Genomic DNA, 25,199 nt, shown 5'->3' on the forward strand with positions numbered 1-25,199 from the left:
AAGAAGTCCTCGGTTTGCTGAAGAACCCTCCCATCTGCCTTCAGCCCAGTCATCATCCTCACCTTTTGGAGACTGTCAACATCAGCAGGAGTTCTTTAAGAGAATAAGTTGTAGTTCAAGAAAGGATCTCAGACCATCAAGTTGCAGTCTGTTTGAAAGACCATAGGTGGGGCAACTTTGGCTAAGCAGGGTACTGAAGAGACGTCTGGCATATTTTTTTCTATTAAAAGGAACATGGCGGGGGGGATGTCTGTTAAAAGATAATCCATTTTTTTTATTCACACAAGGGTTGCATTTGCGATCAAAGTAAACGCCTAGTGTCTAGGAAAGAAAATATACTAAGTGCTTAGAAGATGAAGGACCAAAGGGTAAGCAGCAGTGAAACGTAGCCATTGTTTCTTGAGGACTTCTGCCTGGAGCTTGCTCCTTCCTTTAAGATAGAGTTCTACTTTTCATGAATACTTCAGCTAATGCAGGGCACCCCGGCTTGGTAGTTAGGCCCTCCTCTCACTTGAAGTGAACTGTGTGTGAGAATTGTGCAGAGTCAGCATGGATTCTTCCACCTTAGCTGCTTAATGGATTGAAGGCTAAGGTCAAATTCTTTCCTTTATTTGGAAAGGAAAATATACTATTTCTTGGTTTTAAGGATGTCAGATTCAAAACTATCTACCCTTGAGGCTTCTGACCGCCCCAGAAACAGCTTCCAACACCCAGTCCTGCGTGACGAGACTTCATGGAGGGCCTAGTCACACTGGAAGTTTGGTGTTTATTGTCTCTTGAAAATAAAATAGATGCTATTTTTAATGTGGAAGAAAAAAATTAGGACCCTTGCTTTTTCCTGCATGTACCAGCAAGCTTTCCCTTCCTGCTCTCTCCTCTAATGGACTATGAGCTCTTCAATAGCATGTTTTCTATTCACTTTCCATTTGCAAGCAACAATGATTCACACTCTATGAATATCCAGCACATTACTTAATAATGGTGCATGTGAAGTTATTTAAACTCTCACATGTGTCATTTACACGCAGCTTTCAGATTCATTTTGTAGACATATTTTTTGTTGTTATTAATCCTCACTGAAAGGTATTTTCCCATTAATTTTTAGAGAGAGTGGAAGGGATGGAGAGAGACGCAGAGAGAGAAACAACGATGTGAGAGAGACACATCAATTGGTTACCTCCTGCCCACGCCCCAACCAGAGCCTCCAACCAAGGTACATGCCCTGACCAGGATGGAACCCAGGACCCTTCAGTCCATGGGCCAATGCTCTATCCACTGAGCCAGCTGTCAGATTCATTTTGTAGACATATTTCTGATGATGGCATATCACTGCTCAAAAGTTGTCAATTTTCTACTAAACAAAGTCTTTTAAAATGTATATCTATATATCTTCATTGACATATAACATTGCATTATTTTTAGTGTACAACCTTGCTACTCAATATGTGGTGTTCAGACCAATAGCATTGGCATCACCTGGTAGTTTGCTATAAATGCAGACCTACTGACTCAGCATAAATCTTAGCCAAGTCATACTAGTGTGTACAGTTTTGACTGCATCATAGCTCTCTTGCTAAACTTGAAGCTTCAGAAATAGGGTTGCCAGATTTAGCAAATAAAAATAGTAGATGTCCAATAAAATTGGAAAACAATGGATAATTTTTTAGTGTAAATACATCTCAAATGCTTCATGGGATATAATTATGCTTAAAATATATATTCATTGTTTGTGTGAAATTCAGGTTTTACTAGGCTGTTTGTATTTAATCGGGCAACCCTATTTAGAAGAATAGGATCCATGTCTGACATAACTTTGTATTCCCCTGCGATAGCACAATGCCTTCCCCAACTGTTCGATGTATGTTTGAAAACAGGTTTCTCTGGTTTTTGCTTAACGTTGCATATTCCCAGAGACGAACACATTATCTGGCACACAATAAAGGACCAATAAATATTTCTTTAATGATAGGCAGGATGAGTGGTGATGGGGAAAAAAAGAAAATAAAGAAAAATATTTCTTCAATGAGTAAATGAATATATCTAGACTAGAGCCATCTTCTACGGACTGGGTTGTGTGTGCATTGTAATGAAAGCTGAATATTTTTCTAGTCATGTTTAAAAAAACAATGATTAAAAAGCTCCTATTCGTACACTTTTTCAGACTGGCAGAGTCCAGGACTTAATGAGAACATAACCAAAGGCTCAGAATGTACTTGTCGCGGACTGTGTCCATATGGTCCACGGTGGGAGAGCATCCCAGCGTCAGGATGCCCACTCGCCCGCAGCAGGAGCGTTCTGGCAGCTCCTCCCCGGCCCCCGCCCCGCGAGGACTCCGCGCACGCGCACAGCGGCGCTCGCCCGACAGGCCTCGGGGAGGCGGGGCTTCCGGGGCGCGTGCGCAGCGGCCTGGGCGGCGGGCCCCTCCCTTGGCGGGGGCGCGCGGCGCGGAGGACCGCACTGAGAGGGGAAGTCAGGTGGCCGCCGCCGCCGCCTCTGCCGCCTCGGTTAGTAGCCAGGAGGAAAATGGCGGATCTGGAGGAGCAGTTGTCTGATGAGGAGAAGGTAAGAGCGGTGCGGGCGGCGGAGCCCGTCGGACCCGGAGCCCGCCGGGCCCGGCCTGTCAGCCCGGAGTCCGGCCGCCGGGGGAGGGCATGGCTGCGCCCTCGCTGCCCTCCCTCCCCCTCTCTGCGCCCCAGTGCCTGCCCCTGTCAGTCACCCGCGGCCTCGGGGCAGGTCTCTGCCGGCCTGTTCGCCCCGCTCCTTATAGGGCGTGCGTCCTGAGCCTGGGGGCGGGAGCGCGCGGCGGCGGCGGCGGCGCGGGGCCCCTCTCCCTGGGCCGGGGCCGCGTCGTGGGCGGGGGACTGCCATGGGTGTGGGTGCCGGCCTGCGGGCGGCCCAAGGGCAGTGCCCCGCCGGCGGCCCGGCCCGAATGTGGCCGGGGGAGGTTTCGGGGGGACTCGTTTAGGAAGCAGACCTCCACTTGCTGCCCTGATCCGCCTTCCCCAAGCGGAACGCGTCCTTCCCTGGTACTCGACGCTTTTCCCCTTTCCCGTGGAAGCCTCTCTTCTCTCCCGCCCCCCGTCTTTTTTTTTTTTTTTTTTTCGGTCCTTTTTCGTCTTTAGCTGTAGGCTTCGCAGCTCCCGTGTTCAGCGGGAATTGCTCACAAGAAATAGGACCCTGCCCGGGTAGGCAGCAGCCCCCCGGGGGCTGGTTTGCTGGCGCCCGGTCGTCCTGCCGGGAATGTTTCGAAGAGGGGAGGTTGTGCAACTCCTGTTACTGCATCTCAAAGGCTGTGACAGCCTGGGAACCAGAGGAACGACTTCAGTTCTCGGGCGTTTGTTCGAACCCGGAGAACCGATGATGGAGCTGGTCCCCACTCGCCCCCGTCCCCAGGGTTGTCTGGGGAAGGAGCGCTGCTGGTTTTGAGCCGTTTCCCGGGAAAGGACCTCGGTGTGTCCCAGGCTCGGAAGTGACTGACACGGGCACGCCGGCTTCCGTGTTCAGTGTCCACTCTTCACTGAACAGTCTTTTTTATTTTATTTTATTTTGCGTTCCAAAGCAGTGCCGCCGTGTAGGAAGCAGGAAACACGAACTCGTCGTGGTGTGTTAAGCCCTAGCTTAAGCCTAAGGATCCTTTCAGGGGGCGCTCTCCTCGCCCGCTGTGGTCATACCCTGTGTTCCTGTATCCGAGCGTAATGTCCCCTCTCCTTCCTCATGTCAGCGTGCACATCAGCCTCACCCGCAGCTTTGGGAATCCTTTTCCTCCGGGCTTTTGGGTGAAAGCGATGAACAGCAGGATTCTCCATAACCCAGAGACCTGGCAGGCAGGTAGATCCCTTATGCACAGAGTTGCAGCGCAGCTTTCACAGGTGTCCGTAGTGGTCACGGAAAATGTGTGCTCCCACGCACACGCATTTAAAATGAAGTACAAGTTCGTTGAAGAGATTATCATGTTTTGAGTCCAGGTTTCGAAAGTGGTGATCAGTGAAGTGGCAGGAAAGCTAGCTGAGAGTCCTCCGTGTGGGAGTTAATACAGGCCTGACATGTGTTGGAAAAGCCTAAAATAGCCAAGCTTTTTCGGTTACATGACAAGATTCCTTATTATCAGGCACTCTCCCGGCACATCCATAAAGGCGGTGGCTGTGTCTTATTCTCTAAGCTTGTGCGACGCGGTGTTTTAAGAGTAAATGAATGACTGGAGGGTTGGGTAGGGCCCTGGGAAGGAGGGGAAATGGGAGATATCTGTAATACTATCAGCAATAAAAAATATATTTAAAAAAATTAAGAACAATCATTAAGAAAAAGAGTAAATGAATGAAAATTCTAATTTGACGGACTTGGTGTTTTTGTGTGTGTTTTCACATGCATGTTTTTTCAGTTTTTTTATTTCAAGAAAAACGATTTTAAATATAATGTTACATGCAATAAACAATATCTCAAGAAAAACGATTTTAAATATAATAATGTTACATGCAATAAACACCAATTATTCAAGAAAGATGATCAGTCTCTATGCGGCCTCCTCCTTTGAACCTTGGGTATCCGGGTTCTCTCCTGTGACTTTTCTGTTGATTATTCAGGAAGTCTTTCCGTATTTCAGTTGTAATTCCAGCTTGTTCCCCGTGTTTTTGTTTCTAGTTTTGTAAGACCATTTTGTATCTATTTTACATGTAGATTTCATTGCTGTATTTAGTAATTTGAGAAAAATACTGACCAGACTTTTGAATTAAATTCACGTAACTGGTTAAGTGAAATTCTTACACTCTTGTCATTTTAATTATCTAAGTGTTCTTTTAATCTTTTGGGAGGAGGGTGTTTAGTATGGAATCATAAATAGAATTTAAAGGTGACATTTTTAAACTAATATTTAAATCATGTTATTTTCTGTCATCTTTTTTGTAATTTTCAAAATATGCTTTTAATACTTTTAAACTGTTGGAATTCCCATTATTGATTACAGATCTAAGGAAGGGAAGTTGTTAAGACTTATATAGTACCACTAGAGCAGTGATGGCGAACCTATGACACACGTGTCAGAGGTGACACGCGAACTCATTTTTTTGGTTGATTTTTCTTTGTTAAATGTTATTTAAATATATAAAATAAATATCAAAAATGTAAGTCTTTGTTTTATTATGGTTGCAAATATCAAAAAATTTCTATATGTGACACGGCACCAGATTTAAGTTAGGGTTTTTCAAAATGCTGACACGCTGAGCTCAAAAGGTCCGCCATCACTGCTCTAGAGGCCAAGTGCATGAAATGCGTGCACGGGTGTGGTTCCTAGGCCTGGCCTGTGATCAGGGCCATCTTTCCCAGCTGCCAGCAGCCGACCCTGCCCCCGCTGCCACCCACCCCCAGTTCCCCGTTCACCATCGGAGCCTGCCAGCCGGCTGGGGAAAAGGGCTGAGAGGTTGGCCGGCAGGCCCTGATGGGGCAATTGAGGCCTGCGGGCTGGGGGCAGCTCCTGCATTGAGCATCTGCCCCCTGGTGGTCAGTGTGCGTCATAGCAACCGGTCATTCCGCTGTTTGGTCGATTTGCATATTAACCTTTTATTATATCAGATACTTGGTATATGCCTGGCTCAGTTAGATAATGCATTCATTAATTTGTTGTAAGGTTGAGGTATTTTATTATTACCATTTCACAGATAAGTAAAATAAGGTTTCAAAGGCTTTAAGTAATTCACCCAAGGACATTTAAGAAGGAAGTGGTAAAGGTGTTATTTAATCTAGAGTTTGTCTGAATCCAAAGTTGATGCTCTTGTGACATTTGCTCCCTTAAACATTTGATGATAGGGACTCTCTTCTGGGTTTACCTCTTCGTTTTTAATTTGTTGACAGCTTATTATGCAAAAGGACAAACAATAGTTTTTAACAAAAATTGTAAATACTAAACATTAAATAGTGTTGGATTTTAAATTTAATTTGTGTTGTAATCATTTTAGAACAAAGTTTATTTAACACATTTAAAAGTTTTATATTGCTGGTGTAGTTTCACATGTGCTCTATGGTAGGAAGCATTTTAGAAATCTGGAATCAAATCTTAGTTTTTTAAAATCATGTAAAATTGTGTTTTGAGGAAACCTCTATGAAATTAAAAAACCGTATTTTAGCTTCCGCCACTGGGTTAATAAGAAATAAGTTATCTGAAGAAGCACAGTAATGTTCTTTAAAGTTGTTCATTTGCAGTAGTGTGTCCCACAGATTTTTTTGCATAGACTTTTGTTTAAGTCAGAAACAGTTATGTTTGTCATTCCTGGATAAAGTTAAGCGTTTTTGTGAATTTGAAATTATACGAAATTGTGACTCAAGTGAGAAGAACCATTCCCAAACTTCTCTCCAAGTGAGAAAATCCAGGAAGTCACTCCAAGCTCCAGAAGAAAGACAGTTATTGGTTGCAAGGGATCTTTTTTAGTTTATTTTTTTTCTTAAACCCTCCCATCCTCCTATAATGATTAGTGATTGATTCACTACCATAGCTTCAACTTTTATATCTTTTGTTGCTGTGTCTCAAGTACATAACTCGTCCCTATACTGCTCTCCTGAGCACTAGGCACACATTTTTATCTGCTGTCCTGTTCACAGGGGACAGTTAATGAGATGTGTTTAAGTGGAACCTGCCTGAAAGTAAATTCATAAACTCCCCTCTCCTTTTCCTCTACACAAAAGGGGGCAGAAATCTATCTCCTCCTGCTCGTTTCTTTCTTTATTTCTCTATTCCTGTTATTCCAGTCATCCAGGTTTTTAACTTCAGCTATATTTTAGCTTTTTATCGTTGTGCTCTGTATCAAAATCAGTTTCTAAATTTTGTCATGCCCCTCATCAAAATGTCTTAGACAAGTAATTTATTTCTTGCTTGAAAAATTGATTTATTTATATTAGTTTTTGGTGTATTATCTCTCAGTTGACCAGACTATTAAATTTAACTTGTTATTTATGCTATTAACTATTGTTGTTTAGTAACAAAATTTTATTGTACAGAATGCTAGTTGATTGTACCTGTTCTGTTGAGGAAGAAATAAAGCCAAAGGAGGAAAAGGAGGATTAGAAGAATGTCTTATATCTAGTCTTTCCCTTCTGTTAGTCATTTATTATAAATTTTCTAAGCTAATCCCTCTCATTTCCTGTATCTAAGTAATGTTTTAATATGTCATTTTTCTAATCCCAAACTTTCAGTTGCTGGGTCCTTCATAGATCTCTCAGCCTTAGTTTCTTCTGAAGTTAACAGACGCACCTTCTCCATTTAGTTGCTACAAAAATAAATGGTGCCTGGCATATGCTAAACACACAGTAAATTATAGTTCTTTTTCTCTGCTCATGACTTAACCGCTTTGACTGTTGGAACTGCTCCCTGGTCTGTCCCCTCAAGATTTAGCTTAGATCACATGGCAAATGTAATCTCTCTTCTGAAAGCTATAACACATCATTAGTTTTCAACAATAGTTATTTGTTTACTTGTCTTTTCTATTGGGATTCCTAAGTGCAGAAATAATGTCATCTTTAGCATCTGTCATTAATATTGCATGTGCTGAGTAGAGTGGCTCAATGAGTGAATGAACAAAGGAATCATGAATTCAGAAAATTAAAAGAAAAAATTTCATGAAAAGTATAAGTAGCATATAAAGGCAAATTTTTTGAGGATACATTTGGTGTACCTAAGTTTTTTATTTCTAAATAGTGCTATAGATTTTAAAGATTCAGATAGTCAATGAAATTCCTGGTACACTTTGAGTTAAGGTAGTGATATTGGTTATGGTTCAAATCACTTACACATGCTAAATATTCTTTATAAGCAGTTTATATGCTTTTCCCTAACTATGCAACCATAATTTAGCCTCACAAATTTTATTTGTATGTAAAAACAATATAAGCTGCCTTTATATTTCATCATAATTAATGTATGAGTAGTGTTCTTATTAATAAAAAACTAAACTCAATTAGTAAGCTATTAATGTAGAAAATAGTTATTCCTAATTATATTCTGTTGGTGGATGAATTCTATCATTGCACCAATAAAATGTAAAAATTCCTACAGCAAGCAGAAACTTGATAGCTGCTGTAACATTATTGGAGTTTTGCAGACTTTGCACACTAAAACAAATTTGTAGTATGTTTTTAGTGCATTTGAAAGCCATTTCTACATAAAATAATAAGGGTAGTTATATACATAGAACATTGCATTTTATTATGAGAACATAGGATATAAGAACACTAGAGCAGAGAGTGCAGAATAATTTTTAAGTTTGAAAGCATGATGGGAAAACTTATGGTTTCCTTATCTGACCTACAGTCCTACTTGCCTGAAGCAATAATTTATTGTAAGACATTCATGCATAGAACCCATCTATAGTTGTCAAAACATGAGAATTTTACAAATTTTATTTTGAAGATTAGAAGTACAATTTTTACATTCTTCCACTTACTACAGATATTTACATGTTTTATTGTGAATCTAATGACTCAGAACTTCTTGCACTTTTAGTTCAGAATGTTTCTATTGACAACAAGTGAAAATAATTTTTTAAAATATATTTTTGATTCCAGAGCGGAAGGGAGAGGGAGAGAGAGACAGAATCATCAATGATGAGAGAGAATCATTGATCGGCTGCCTTCTGCACACACACACACCACCACCACCACCACCACCACCAACCACCGCCACCACCGCCACCAGGGATCGAGCCCACAACCTGGGCATGTGCCCCTGACTGCAATCGAACCAAGGACCCCTCAGTCCACAGGCCAACACTCTATCTACTGAGCCAAACCAGCTAAGGCAAAAAAATAATTTTTGAAAATTACCTCCACATTCATTAATTTACTAAATATACCATACTTTATTGATTTTGGTGCTCATAATTTTCCTTTTTTTTTTTTTTAAGATCTCAGTTATAAGGCTGCATTGTACACTCAGTGGCTTATGATATTTAATTGGTAGCATTTTTCCTTTTTTAGTAGTACATAAAATTATGTATCTTACATTGATTATGAATCAGGGTAAGCAAGGATATAATGCAATAACAAACAACCTAAAATCTTAGCATGTGGGAGTTGGTGGTGGGAGCTTTGTACATCTCTTCACTCATACTGTGTTATGTCTAGTGTAGGTCAGGAGCAGAAGTCACGTAGCCTTCTAAGCTTAGCCTTTTTTCCCACAGTCCCCAGAGAAGTGGGAAGGAAATGTGTAGTGACTAGCACACTGGTTTTTAAAGCTCATCCCACCCCCATCCCACACACACTTAGATTCACTATACTTCTCAGATTTCAATTAACTGAAGCAAGTTACATCTAAAAGCCTAATTTCAGAAGGATCACAGAAGGAGAAGAGAGTTGTAGTATTTGTGAATAGCAGTAATGACACCATAGATTAAGTTTTAGATTCAGTGAAGGTTAGTGATTTGATCATCTGTTTGGTAGACACGATGCAAGACTATAGATTCAGAGATGAATTAGACATGTAATAAGTTCATGGGAATTCAGGAGACAGAAAAATTGCTTCTGCCTAGGAGGATGGTAGATATCAATTGAGGTATAAGGTCATGTGAAAGAGCACAACATTGGAAGAAAAATAAGGAAAATGGAGAAAAGTAGGGAATATAAGCTATGTCTCAGGTACTTTGCAAATAAAAGATGTAGAGGTGAATTATGCTGTTAAACAGCACAGGGTTTCTCAGCCTCAACACTGTTGGCATTTGGGACCAAGATAACTCTTTTTGGGGGGCTGTCCTGTGCATTTTAGGATGTTTAATAGCATCCTTGGTCCATGTGATGCCAGTAGTACCCCTGTAGTCATAACAATAAAAAATACCTCCTATGGAACAAAATTGCCCCTGTCTGAGAACCACAGGTCTAGGACAGATTGGGGCTAGTGAGAACAGTGAGGAAGCTAGGTTAAGTGTTAGGACCCGGCTTAAAGTAGTTTCACATGATGAAAAAAAAAAAAAGATTACGAACAAATTTCAGAGTTGGAATCAACAGGGCTTAGAAAGTAAATGTAGAGGAAAGGAAAGAATCAGAGATAACAGTTAACATTGAAATCTGGATGACTGGAAAGTGGTACCACCACTCACAACTAGAGAACACAAGAAAGAGGATGCACAGCTGGGATGAGTAAAGGTGAATTTGATTTGGGTTATACTGTGTTTGAGATGCTAGCAGGATGTCTACATGAACATGCCTAGAAGATATGGAAATGCAGAAATGGAGCTTGGAAAGTGGTCAGGCCCAGAAACTATATCAATTTGGAAATCTCTTTATAGGTTAAAGTTGTTACAGGAAAGGGGACCTGGCCCTTAGCTGGTCTGCCTAGGTCCAACTGGTAGTATGTGGGTTCCTGGCTTCATGCAGGAAAAAATTTCACAACACCAGGCCAGATGACTATGAGGGAACATTTATTAATGCTAGAAATGTAAAATAAGAAAGGGCTTAGCATAGAAGAAGCAGTAGGAGAGCCTAGGCTGGGCTGCCCTAGCTCTCTGGGAAGTCAGAGAAAAGGGGGCCTTGAGGTCAGATTCAGGGGTTAGCCTGGGATGAGCTGCTGATGCCCATTGCTCCCCTGGTTGCAAGTCTTGTGGGGTCACTTAGAGTTTAGCAGATGCATACCTGTGGGGGAAGAAGTTGAAGAAGAGGGGAAAGGGAATGGCAGGGGCTACTTCTGAGAGAGAGCACTTGCTGGGTCCTTTGTCTTGAGCCTTTACCTCTCTTTTGCAGGTGGGAATCTTAGGGGAGGTCTCAGGAGAGAGTTTCAGCAGAATATTCATCAGTTTTCTGGGTGTGCTCCTCCAGGGCCATGGTCTCCACTGATTGATGGGTCAATGGCAGGATAGGGGGTCGTCAGTCATTATAACTGGTCCTGGTGTTGCTCACCTGGTTTTGCTGCTTTTCTGGGTCTGGAGCTGAAATACAATGGAGGCCTAGATATTATTTCTAGGGAGATAGTAACCTTCTACATCTGCTTTAAATTGCTCTGTCATTTTGCTCAGTTGTCTCAGTTTTCCCTATTCCACTTGTCCAGGCTTACTGTCCTTTCTCAAAGCCATGAGATGGGATAAGCTTTTTAGGAGAAAAGGTTTAGACATAGCAAAGTCCAGAGGGCAGAGAGTATATACTTTTGGGTATGCTTTCATTTATGAATAAGAGAAACAAAAAGGGGAGGAGGTGATAGAGGAACCAAGATGGCAGCATAGGTAAACACCTGAACTTGCTGCCTCACACAACCACATCAAAACTACAACTAAAAGACAAAACAGATATCATCCAGAACCATGGGAAGGCTGGCTGAGTGGAAGTTCTACAACTAGAAGGAAAGAGAAAAGTGCACTGAGACTGGTAGGAGATGTGGAGGTGCAGAAGTGTGGAGGTACTGAGGCGCGTGAAACAGGCTGGCAACTGGGTCTTTTTCAATCAGGAGGGAGATACAAGCTCCCAACTGCTCTGAACTCCAGTTCTGGGCAAGACTCTGGGGACCCAGACTCATACAGGGTCTGTCTGGCATCGGGCTGGAACATGAGGACAGCTTTCTCTAAGTCTAAGAGGTGCTCTTAGAGATCATTGTTCCTGCATGGGGCCATGGGATGCAGAGACCCAAGAACTTTTCTGGTGCAGGGCTGATGAGCAGCCATTACCGTTTGCTCATCCCTAGTGATTCCCCAAGACCCAGCCCCACCCAATTTATAACCCCACCCAAGCTGTGTGCAGTGGCTTTTGCTTATGAATGGCCTGGCCTTTTGCAATCTAAAACCCTAACAAACTGCAGCTGGGTCAGAGAGCCCCAGAGCTTCCAAAAGAAGGCCTAAGGCTCCACAGCAGCCTGCATTGCTTCACAGCTGGGCCTCATCTGGGCACTTTCAAACCCCAAACAAAGAGGAGGAATCTGCAGATCTCTCTGTAGCTACTGCTGGGTGGCCTCAGGCAGTGGCTGACTTTGCACCTCCTTGGAGATCCAAGAGTCAGTGTACCCAGTGGTCAGAGTGAGACCATACCAGATTACAACTCTTCACATCTGTAAGAGACACACTCAGGGGGCAGACTCAGTGAGAGCCAAAGCCCCACTGAAACAAGTCCTGCCCCATAAGGGTGTCTCCAGCACAGCAGTTCTCCCATTGTAGATACAACTGGTCCTCACAGCCAATTGGCCTGGAGGTCAGTTCCTCCCAGTGATACCAACAGCAATCAAAGCTTAACTACAACAAGACTGTGCACACAGCCCACAAAAGGGTACACTAAGAGTGTCCACCTCAGGTAATTGGGGAGGCTGAGCCACTGGGCCGTATAGACACCTAGTGCACAAAGCCACTCTATCAACACAGGGGAACATAAAAAATGTGGAGAAAATGAAACATATCACAAATGAAAGAAATGGAGGAAAGCAAACTATGGGATATAGAGTTCAAAACCACGGTTATAAGACTACTCAAGAATCTTCTAGAAACCTCTGAGAAATTTAGCGAGACCCTGAAGGATATGAAAAAGGACCAATAGAAATTAAGCATACACTGACTGAAATAAAGAATAATATACAGAGATCCAACAGCAGACTAGAGGACCCCAAGAATTAAGTCAAAGATTTGAAATATGAAGAAGCAGAAAACACCCAACTGGAAAAACAAAAAGAATCCAAAAATATGAAGATAGTGTAAGGAGCCTTTGGGACAACTTCAAGCATACCAACATCAGAATTATGAGGGTGCCAGAAGAAGAGAGAGAGCAAGATTTTGAAAACCTATTTGAAGAAATAATGACAGAAAACTTCCCCTCCCTGGTGAAAGAAATAGACTTACAAGTCCAGGATGCACAGAGAACCCCAAACAAGAGGAATCCAAAGAGGACCACACCAAGACACATCGCAGTTAGTTACCTACAAGGGAGTACCCATACGACTGTCAGCTGATTTCTCAACAGAAACTATGCAGGCCAGAAGAGAGAGTGACAAGAAATATTCAAAGTGATGAATAACAAGAACCTACAACCAAGATTACTTTATCCAGCAAAGCTATCATTCAGAATTGAAGGTCAGATAAAGAGCTTCACAGATAAGAAAAAGCTAAAGGAGTTCATCACCACCAAACCAGCATTATATGAAATGCTGAAAGATAATCTTTAAGAAGAGGAAGAAGAAAAAGGTAAAGATAAAAATTATGAACAGCAAATACATATCTATCAACAAGTGAATCTAAAAATCAAGTGAATAAAAAATCTGATGAACAAAATAAACTGGTGAATATAATAGAATCGGGGCATAGAAAGGGAGTGGACTGACAATTCTTGGGGGGAAGAGGGTGGGGGTGCGGGAAGAGACTGGACAAAAATTGTACACCTATGGACGAGGACAAGTGGGGAGGTAAGGGCATCGGGTGGGGTGGGAACCGTGTGGAGGGTAGCTATGGGGGGGGGGGCGGAGAGGAACAACTGTAATAATCTGAACAATAACGTTTTATTTAAAAAAGAAAAGGGGGGGGGGAGTGTGGAGATGACCCTTGAAGTAGAAGTGAATACCTGGCACAGAGTAGATGCCCATGTCATAGAACTTGAAAAGAATTTCCAGAAGGAGCAGTGCCAGTGTTACAGAGAGATTAAAAAGGAATATAATATTGGGAAAAGACTTTAAGAGAAAGGGCTGACAAATATCTACTACTGTATATCCAGTATTAATCACAATTAATTGTCAGAGTAGCCTCATTATTATCCTCATTTTACAGATGGAAAAACATAAGGCCAACTATTTGAGTCATATACTAGAAATGGTGGCCTTAAGAGAGCAGTGTTACTAGAGTTTGGAACAAGGAACAGAGAGAAAAGCCAGATTACCAGGGTCTAAAAAGTGCATATGCTTTCCCTCTTCCAGAAATGTTCTTTCAGTCTTATTTTTTATTATTATTAATATATTATTGATTTTAGAAAGGAAGGGAGAGGAAGAGAGAGATAGAAACATCAATGATGAGAGAGAATCATTGATCAGCTGCCTCTTGCAGGCCCTCTACTGGGTTTGTGCCCTGACCAGGAATCGATCCTTAAGCTCAGTTCATAGATCAAAACTTAACTAACTGAGCCATGTTGGCCAGGCTGTTCTTTCAGTCTTGACTGCATTGTAAACTACTCATCCTTCATGACCAGACCCAAAGACTTCCCTCATCTTCTTTTGTATCCTGGCCTGTCTCTAATGCCTCAGCCGTTTGTATCTACCTTTGTTAAAACATTTACCAATTTTAATGTGTTTACCTGATGTTCTTATTTCCTATGTTCTTTAGGGACAGACCTCTGATTTATTCATCTTTGTAATACCAGTAGAGTGCCTGGCATATATTAGATTAATGAATTTTGACTCTAGCTGCACATTAAAATCAACTGGAGAGTTTATAAATAAACTAGAGACCTGGTGCATGAAATGCATGCCCGGCTGGTGATCTAAGCATGAGCATCTGGCGTGGAAGGGCAGGTCCCAGCTGACCTCTGGGCCCTGAGCAGCACTGGGCCCCCTTGCCCCCACGTGCCCCCCTTCACCTGAGTCACGGCGCCCAAGTCCCCATGCAGAGATGTGGTTAGTGTGGCTGGACGCTGCAGGCCAGGGCACAGTGTGGCCTCTGGGGCTCCCAGTGGTGCCACACAGAAGCCAGGCAGGCAGCATGCTCTCTCCCAGCCGGCCTCGCAGGGCGGGCTCCTGTGCAAACCCACGGGGAACCTGACCAGCGGCTGTGCTTCAGCTCACCTGGAAGAGGCCATGCAGATGTAAGGCCGGCTCCTCACAGGCACCCAGCACTTGAGTGCAGGAGCTTTCCCAGTGCGGGAGCCCTCACGTCCTGGGGAGGGTAGCAGGGGGAGTGAGAGAGAGCTTGGCAGACACCCCGCATTCCCACCACACCACCATCCCCATCACCCCTACCCCCAGGTAGCAGGTAAGAGGTTGCAGCCACCCCTCCCCCCCCAGGTGCTGCGGGAGGTTGGTTGCCGCCACCTACCCCCAGTTTCCCGTCCCAGCCTGGGACCCAGCCCCGATCATCCGATGGGCCTGCCAGCTGCTGGTCGCTGTCTGCGGGCCGATCAGACCCTGCTCGCACCTGCCTTGGCCTGGCAGAAGTCACTGTTTGATTCTGGTCTGGGCACATGCCCAGGTTGTGGGCTCAATCCCCAGTGTGGGGCGTGCAGGAGGCAGCTGTTCAATGATTCTCTTTCAGCACTAATGTTTCTATCTCTCTCTTCCTCTCTCTCTCTCTGTAAATCAATAAAAATATACCTTAAAAAAAAAAAGCTTTCTAAATGACTTGAATGTGCCACCAGGATTGAGTCTCACTGAATTGTGCTCAATAAATGTTGACTAAAGGATAAGAAAGGAAAACAGTAAATATAAATTATTCTTGAAAAAAATTTGATAGTGAAGCAAAATAGGAAAAGTGGGTATATTACTACCATTAAATTTTTCCTGCTGTTTCATTTAGGGACACTTCTAAGATAGAAAAAATTAGGAGTATTTGTGGGCTGAGAGGAATGTTTCAGAGGAGAGCAAGAAATGGAAAATGTAAGATAAATAATAGCTTATATAACTTTTACAGTGAATAATGCCTTTGGATTCATGGGTTTCTCAATATTTTAAATAAATGATAAAAACATATTTAAAGAAAAATTGATGTTGAATTCAGTAGATGACCTAGTTTAACATTAAGTGATATGGGCCCTGTTTTTTTGTGGCTTTTTTTTGGGGGGGGGTAGGGGGGGTAGTTTTTAATTACCATTCAAAATGATAATTAAAAAGAAAAACATTTTTTTTTAAACCTTACCAAAACAGATTACCACTCAAGTTAAAATACATTAGTCTGTAACACAGACATGCAGTAGTAATCATTTGGTCATAAACTATTTAAATATGATAGAGTTTTAAAAAGTGTTTTTCTATTCTTGTAACTCTCAAAAAGGCATAGACAGTTTTTAGGAGTTATAGGTAAACGATGTCAAATAATCTTGTTAAAGTGAAAAAATGCTTAATATCTATTTTTATCTTTACTAACCATCTATAAGGCAGTGACCTTGTGGTATCATACTCCTTGAGAATCAGGTGAACCCTATGGTTCCTTTCCTTAGAAGACCAAGCACCTCAGATTTTGCATATAGTTCCTTATAAGGCAGTGTAATATCTGGCTACCCATCAGAATCACCCTGGGTGGGGGGGATTTCTGAAAGGCAGATTTCTAGGTCTTAATCGTCTGAAGATTGATTCAGTAGTCTGGAATGGAACATGGTCTCTGTTGTTTTTTTGTTTGTTTTCTTTTTAAAGCTTTCCAGTGAATCCTGATTTGGGAAATCTCTACCCTAATGTCTTCTGCCTTGGTGAAGGCAGAGATAACTATGTGGGATAATGTTCAACATATGGAAATTAGAGGGGTTGTTGGCTGGGTTCTCAGATAAAATATAGGATTCCTGGTCAAATTTGAATTTAAGATGAATTACAAATAATTTTTAGTGTATTTTCTGTGCAGTATTCTTTGAGGCTACTAAAGATTGCAGGACTGTTGGATTCCATGTAGCTATTTTTTCGTGGTATGTATGTCGCTTTTTATACTTTCTTTTTTAAAAAATATATTGATTTTTTTTTTTTTTTTACAGAGAGGAAGGGAGAGGGATAGAGAGTTAGAAACATCGATGAGAGACAAACATCGATCAGCTGCCTCCTGCACACTCCCCACTGGGCATGTGCCCGCAACCAAGGTACATTCCCTTGACTGGAATCGAACCTGGGACCCTTGAGTCCGCAGGCTGACGCTCTATCCACTGAACCAAACTGGTTAGGGCTGCTTTTTATACTTTCATCTCCTCCCTTTTTTTCAGTTGCTCAAGGCTTTTTAAAAATTCTTAAATTTTTGTCAGCTTACTATACTAATAGCTGCTTTGATGAGGACTCCACTTCCTGCTAAAGAATTAAAGTTTTCTTCATACAGTTTTTAAATCTCCTGGAACTAAAGTTTTACCTTAGTGTTTGTAAAAATCTTGCCAATTTACAGTGTCTATCAAAACAATTCGGGGAATTTATGAACACAGGTAGTAGAAATAACATTAATTTTTCCAACAGTTTTTATAAATTGGTGGCAACAATTAATTGGCTGCCATAGAAAATTCTCCCACCCTGTTGTTCCTTCATGTTGTAGGTGGCAATCATAAAGTTGAAGTAGCACTGCCAGATGCTCACCTTTTCCAGTAACAGACACATCTTAAAGAGGCAACATAGCCTAATCACTTCTACCTGTGCCATTTCACCATGAAGCTTGGCATTGCTGAGAAAGATGCATTCTGTAGCCCTAATGCAAAGAGTGACAGAATCAAGGATTACAAGGCAGAAAGCTATATGTGGAGTTAATGTGCATCTGGCTTCCTTCCCTCAGAAGTTTTTCAGTCTTACTCAGAAGTGTAGATTTAACCTAAGATTGTACATTTTCAAATTCTGTGGTCCAGGTAACATAGGATAGTAAACACTTGATATGTTGTACTAACTATTCTTTCTGGGGGATCACCCAAGACTGAGAGCAACAATTCAATACCTTACTGATATTTGTCTGGATCATCAATGAATACCATAATAATATCAAGGATTTTGATCATAGCTCAGCCGTGGGCAAACTACGGCCCGCGGGCCGGATGTGGCCCGTTTGAAATGAATAAAACTAAAAAAAAAAAAGACCGTACCCTTTTATGTAATGATGTTTACTTTGAATTTATATTAGTTCACACAAACACTCCATCCATGCTTTTGTTCCGGCCCTCCGGTCCAGTTTAAGAACCCATTGTGGCCCTCGAGTCAAAAAGTTTGCCCACCCCTGTCATAGCTTCTTATACCAAGTCTGCCTTCTCTTCCATTTAAGTCTGTTGCAACACTGAAAGAAAGACATTGGAACTTGAGAAAAACAAGGCCTCCACAGGATTTAGCTCCAAGCAGTCATCTTTCTGGATACTGTGTCTAATATCTTCCCTCAATGTGATAAAAGTTTGCCTTGATTCAACATGACATGGCAATGCCACCCAACCTGTCAATATTATTTGCTCATCTGGAGGCACTGATTTTTTTCTGTAGGCTCGGGGTACAGGCATGGTCTGTATGAGAGGCATCCTCTCTTGCCTGCAGCACATGAGGAACAATTTGTGGCAGGCAGCATCCCAGCATTAACATAATACTTTACTGTCTGCAATCTGAGACATCTCTGATCCTAAATGACTGTTTCCTAGCATTTACAAAAAGAAAGTAGTGCTAGTGCTTGGTAGAAAGCAGGAAACAATTTCCTATGGGATTTATCAAAATGAACTTGGTCAATAAGGTGACATTCTTTCCTACAGAAAAGATATGGGGAATTCTTTTTTAGTTCATGGGTCGACGCTCAGCCACTGAGCTATGCCAGCCAGGCAGGGAATTCTTTTTTAAAATAGTGGAATCAACTTCCTCTAAAATTGAAAGATTAATATCCTTGTTTTCCCCTTGACTGAATAATTTAATAATTTACAACTGAATTCTGTCCACGTTTTTTCTGATATTTGTGGGAATTCTGATCTAAAGTAGGTTGAAAGAATCACAGGCTACCCTGATGTCATTTTTGAGAAAGTCCATTTCACTTCCAGGTCTTCTAATTTGTTCCATCAAAGACCATTTCTCACTACTTAATAAACTAATTTTATCTTCTAATTTTTGAACTGGCAAGGAGTTCTCTATAGGGCAGGGAGTAGAGAAGAGTGGAGAAAGTTTGTCTAAAATTATGGATGGAATTCATTTTCTTTCACTTTGTTCACATCACAAGATTTTTCCGAGTTATTTTATCATTCAGTAGAGTTGCCAATAAGTCTGGAGGTTTTGAAATGTTTAATCTACATTATCTCATAATTAAAAATCCTAATTATTATTTTCATCTGAAAAGGTTATTGATGTAAGCTTGTACTTATTTTTTTTAATATTTTTCTTTTAATTTCAGAGAGGGGGAGAGAGATAGAAACACCAATGATGAGAGAGCGTCATTGATCAACTGCCTCCTGTAAGCCCACCACCACCCAGGCATGTGCCCTGACCAAGAATTGAACTGTGACCTCCTGGTTTATAGGTCGATGCTCAATCACCGAGCAACACTAGCTGGGCTGGTACTTATTCTTAAACAAAAATTCATTTACTAAAAATTTTAGAGCTCTCTTTTCAAAAGGTTTGCTTAGCTTCTGAATTTCAGGACTTGATTTGTAATTTTTTCATTCTTATAAAGGAACTTTGTTTTCCACAGCCTTTGTCAAATAGGTTCAGATTCTTCCCTTTTTTAAATGTAATTGTCACCCTAGCCGGTTTGGCTCAGTGGATAGAGCACCTGTCTGCGGTCTGAAGGGCCCCAGGTTCGATTCCAGCTAAGGGCACATGCCTGGGTTGCGGGCTCGATCCCCAGTAGGGGGTGTGCAGGAGGCAGCCAATCAATGATTCACTCTCATCATTGATGTTTCTCTCTCTCTCTCCCTCTCCCTTCCTCTCTGAAATCAATAAAAATATATTTAAAAAAACTAAAATGTAATTGTCAACTTTTCCTATCCTCCCAATTCATTGGAGAATAGGAAACTAGATAAACACACTTTTGTAAATTTATATCTAAAATAAAAACAAAGATCTATGAAGAACTTTCTCACACCCTTGTAACATTTACACTACACACACACACACACACACACACACACACACACACACACAACTAGAGGCCCAGTACACAGATTCGTGCACCAGTGCAGCCCCGTGGCCTGGCCTGCGCCCTCTTGCAATCCGGGACCCCTCGGGAATGTCGGAGAGCTGGTTTCGGCCTGATCCCCACAGGCCAGGCCAAGGGACCCCCACCGGTGCCAAATCCATGCACCAGGCCTCTAGTATGCATGTAAGATCTTTGGTTAATCTCTTCTCACCCTCCCCTCTTCCCCCTTCCCTCTGAGATTCATCAGTCTGTTCCATGTTTCCATGCCTGTGGTTTCCACTCCTGCGTTGAGTGTCTGCCCCCTGGTGGTCAGTGCATGTCATAGCTACCAGTCGGACGGTTGCTTAGGTTTTTATATATATTTATTTGTTTACTTATCTGAGTTCATTGCTTCCTAATCCCCAATTACATATCTTAAATTCAAGCTCCCCTTATAAGTAAGTTCTTGTTTTACCTGCCTCCTCTTCACCTAAGGCATAGGTTCCTGTTATGGGGGGTTATTGGATGGCTGAACACACAACCACCTGACACTGAATAGATGAGATGAACAGCAGTTTATTAGTCACATATGCTTATTAGCCTGGGAGAGGGGGACACAGCATGCAATGCAGGGCCACATGGGGGTTGTACTCCAGGACAGAGAAGCCATGAGAGGCCAGCTTTGTCATATCAAGAGGCTGGAGTGATCCCTAGATGATGTGATTGGTTTGTTTTCATAATTCTGACGGTTGCTATTCAGGCATAAGCAGGAAGTATGCCTGTTCCCTCTGATAAAGAGGTTTGTCTGGCCGGGGGACCTTATCTGCAGGAGCAGAATAAGGAGGGGAACTTGCTGTTAGGCCATTCAAGGTCCTCCCAGTTTTCCCCAGATGCCAACACACAAATAATTTTGGGCCTTTATACCACAGGTCTCAATAGTATTCATCCTTTATAAGAAGTATTTGCTAATGATTGCTATGCTAAATAATACATCAAGAGGTTTTTAATAGCATAACTTGATCTTAGAGTTTTCCTTTCTGTATGAACTTTTCTTCTGATAATTTTCAAATTTTAGGATATTTTGCTCCTCTGTAATTTCACCACAGATAAAAGATGGCCAAATCATATATATATGTGTGTCATGTATATATATGTATATATGTATACACACACACACACACATACATACACACACAGTAATATAGAAGCCTGAAAGACAAGAGTTCGTGTTTGAGAGATGGAATAAATTAGTGAGGCTCCAAGTACTGTGCTTATGTGGGATGAGAAAAAGAGTAGATAGGTTGTAGGAGCTAGAAAGTGGCAAAAAGAGTAAAAAGGTGTAATAGCTATTATCTGAGTGCTTATCTGTGTTGAGCACTTTCCTAAAGGTCTTATTTACTGCAAATGTGTTTGCTTGTGGTCATACTGGTGGTGGGCAGTGGTGCCATAGTCTGAATCCATAGTCTTATTTAAAAGTTTATGTTGTGTAACAGTTACAGTTTGTAGCTTTCAGGTATGGGAAATCCTGACATGTCATGCAGTGAGGGATCATTAGATAAACGATTTTAAGCAGAAAAAAGCAAACATGATCAGAATTTACATTGAAAAATATCAATCCTAGTGACCAGGTTAGAAAATGAATTTTAGAGAAAGATGTGACTACAGGCAGGGCAGCTATTGTCACAGCCTAGGAACAAAGTCACTGAGTCTGAATGGAGTAGAATCAAAGAAAATTGGATTTGAGCAGAAGAGACAGTCATCATTGTTCATGTGACTGACTGGGGGAAGGAATTTTATCAAGAGCAGAGGGGAGTGGTTTTGGGTGAGAACTGTCTGAGAGGTGTCTTTGAAGCTTTGTAATGGAGATTTCTAATAGATCAATAATAGTTAGAAAAAATGGATCTTAATCTTGAGAGGGTGCGATAGGAGGTGTGTAGATTGAAAGCTTTTGTTGTGTGGTGATAATAGAAGCAGAAGCAGTGGAGTTAGATGCATTTACCCAGAGATTTCTTTTGTTCCCTTTCCCATGCTGTGTTGGAAAGCAGTTCTGTGAAAAGCCTTGGACTTCTTTATTCAAATTCCCATTCTGGATCTCTATTTTCCCTTTCATAAAGTAAGGGTAATAAACAGCTATCTCAGAGAATAATTGTACATAATATTTTATATAACAGAGGCAAGGGTTTGAGAAAGTTAAGAAATAATATATTTCATTTCCATTAGTTTGCCTATTAAAAATGGAGATTTGTAGAAGTTAAAAAAAGTTACAAAAAAAAAGTTACAAAAAAAAATTAAGACTTCTATGCAGATTATTTGTCTTGGCTTACTAGTAGATAAAAACCAGATTTTAATTGTACATTGCCACCATGCAGCTTGGAATCTAGCTTTTACTCCTGCTAAAACTAGTTTTTGAGGTGAGCAGAATCAAGTAGAAAGGGAAGTGATGATTTCCAAGTGAGGGGAAAGGAAGTCAATGTGTGTGAAGTGAATGCACTGCACCAAAAATCTAACATGTAATGTGAAAATGTCTGTTTCAGAGCTGTTTTTAAGAATACTGGTTTGGTTCTAGGTGGTTTGACTCTGGATAGACTGTCAGCCTGTGGACTGTAGGGTCTGGGTTTGATGCCAATCAAGGGCACATGCCTGGATTGCGGGCTCGATCCCCCAGTGGGGAGCTTGCAAGAGGCATCCGATCAATGATTCTCTCTCATCATCAATGTTTTTCTCTCTCTGTGTTCCTCTGTGAAATCAATAAAATTTTATATATATATATATATATATATATATATATATATATATTTTTTTTTTAAGAACATTTGGTAGAATTTGCCAGTGAAGCTGTTTGGTTCTTAATGTTTTTCTTTTGGAAGGTTCTTAATTACTGATTTAATGTCCTTGTAATTGGACTGTTCAGATTTTCTGTTTCATTATGATTCCGTCCTGGCAGGTTGTTTTAGAAATTGCCAATTTCTTCTAAGTTGTCTGATTTTTTTGGTGATAGTAGTCTGTTATGATCCTTTGTATTTCTGTGGTATCATTTATAACAGTTCCTCTTTCATTTCTGATTTTGTTTATGTGAGTCATCTCTTTTTTTCTTGGTGAGTCTAACTAAAAAAGTCTTGTCAATTTTGTTTATCTTTTCAAAGAAATAGCTCTTAGTTTTATAGATCTTCTCTATTTTATCTGTATCATTTATTTCTGCTCTAATTTTTGTTATTATTCTTTGTACTAACTAGGCTTTATTTGTTCTTTTGTAATACAAAGTTAGGTTGTATTGACTTTCATATATTTTATCTGCATTCAGCCTATACATTATGATTATAACTAGAGGCCCAGTGCACAAAATTGTGTGCGGGTAGGGTCCCTAGGCTAGCCTGCGATCAGGGCCATCTTCAGCCCGCTCGCCAGTCCCCAATTCCTCCCCACCGCTGCTCACCCCAGTTCCCCATGTTCCTGTTGGCCATCCAGTTATTGGAGCCTGTGGGATGGGGGGAGGGACCAAGAGGTCTGCCTTCTGCCTGCTCACCAGTCCCCAGTCCTGCCCCGCAGCCACCCTGGTGCCCCCGTGGTTCCCTGTTGGCCATCCAGCAATCAGAGCCTGCGGGCTGGGGGGAGGTACCGAGAGGTGGTCAATGCACCTCATAGCGACTGGTCGATCGGTCGTTCCGATCGTTATGCCGTTATGGTTGCTGGCCTTTTATCATATAGTATAGTAGTAAATGATTAAAACAATAATAAACTTTAGGTGGTTGGGTAAAGAAGTATCACTATCTTTAAATTTTCTTAAGTCATCTTTAATGGAACTTTAAAATAGTATAATTTTGAATTTTTTGTTTTTGTTTTGTTGGAGGCCTATGCTATGGGACATTTATATCTTCATTTCTATTTTAGGTGCGTATAGCAGCAAAATTCATCATTCATGCCCCTCCTGGAGAATTTAATGAGGTGTTTAATGGTAAGTGTTTAATTCATAATACTAAGACTTGATATATCAAGTGCTCTTTTTAAAAAGAGTAAATGACATAACCAAAATAATTAAGCTAAGGGGAATATGTAGAAAACTATTTTTTCTATTACAGTGAATATTTTTGTCAATCTGAATTTTGTTATGGCTAGAATATAATGTATTTAAGCTACACATGATAATTATGTTTGAATAAATTAATCCCCTTAAAAGAAAATTTATTTTAAAAGGCAAGAAAATTTTAATTTTAACTTTTTTGGAATTGGGAAATTCATTTTTGTATTTCTCTTTTAAAAAAAATGTTTTTATTGATTTCAGAAAAAGGATGGGAGAGGGAGATAGAAATATCAGTGATGAGAATCATTGATCAGCTGCCTGCTAGCGATCAAACCTACAATCCGGACATATACCCTGACCAGGAATCGAACTTTAAGCTCCTGGTTCATGGGTCAATGCTCAACCACTGAGCAACACTGGCCAGGCCATTTTTTTTTCTTGTAAAGAAGAACATACTGGATTAATATGAGAAACCAAAAAGATGGGGGGAAACATTGTTTCACCATACTTAGAAGATGACAGCACCTGTAAAAATAATTTGTTATTTAAATTATATCTCATAAATTAGTTTACAGTATGCCTTTTATAAACCTCACTTTTTTATAATTATTCATCTATAAATAAAAAGTTGAAACTATTAAGTTTACAGGAATTCCTGGTTGCTGTAAAAGCTGTCATGATAGCTTCTCTTTAACACTAAGAATCACATGGTTAAAACAACTGCCAGGAATATGGCCTGTAGTGGTCTTTTTATAAAACTTTCCTTAAGCAGTTTTCAGAATAACCTACCACAAACATTTTAAATAAGTTATTTCTACCTCATATATATTTGGCTTTCACCATGTCTTAAAATTAATTTACACACGACTGTTTTATTTCATTTTTTAAACATTCTACCCCACAGTAAACTATTTAAACATGTTTATTAAGAAGTTTAATCAGTTGCCCTGGCCGGATTAAGTCAGTGGTGGTCAAGGGGTTCTCTCTGGCCAGACACAGTACTCTGCGCCCCCAGTTCTTGTCTTGCTTGTAGGAATGAATTCAAACAAGAGAAAACAATGGCAGCTAAAACAGGAGAGGATTTATTTGTAGGAAAGAAATACACTCAGACAGAACCTGAGTGGGCCACTCAGCTGCCGAAACTGAACTGAGTGCCCCGATATTTGGGGGTTTACGGGATTTATTACTGCTAGGGGGGAATGCCCCTAGCCAAGCAAGTCACCCACTCTCTCATGTCTCAAAAAATGTGCCTTTAAACCATAAGGCTCCTTCATCTAGGTAAGTGGTTCCCAGCGTGGGGCACACGCCCTACAGCGGGGCAATTTGATTTTTAAGGGGGCAATTAGAGAATGAGTTTTTATCAGTGAATTTTTTGCATTTCGTATGGTTCTAGAGGCCACATAGACGGTATATAAATATATCATTGACATATTTATGCATTTCAGTTCTCTAGTATATATTTTGAAACTTTACTTGCTATTTTTTCATATCACTTCATATTATTTTTTTTAACAATT

General features: G+C 41.0%; 1 protein-coding gene across 1 annotated transcript in view; it reads left to right on the forward strand.

The window, feature by feature from the left end:
• The first annotated feature begins 2,402 nt into the window (after positions 1–2,402).
• Positions 2,403–25,199, forward strand: part of CAPZA2 (capping actin protein of muscle Z-line subunit alpha 2) — a 63,120-nt gene continuing 40,323 nt past the window's right edge. Inside the window, exons 1-2 of the mRNA XM_059711628.1 lie at positions 2,403–2,562; positions 23,553–23,616. Of these exons, the coding sequence (XP_059567611.1) occupies positions 2,524–2,562; positions 23,553–23,616 (103 nt within the window). The 5' untranslated portion in view covers positions 2,403–2,523. The remainder of the gene's footprint in view (positions 2,563–23,552; positions 23,617–25,199) is intronic.

The sequence above is a fragment of the Myotis daubentonii genome, chromosome 10 (genome assembly GCF_963259705.1).
Source record: "Myotis daubentonii chromosome 10, mMyoDau2.1, whole genome shotgun sequence".
Classification (NCBI taxonomy): domain Eukaryota; kingdom Metazoa; phylum Chordata; class Mammalia; order Chiroptera; family Vespertilionidae; genus Myotis; species Myotis daubentonii.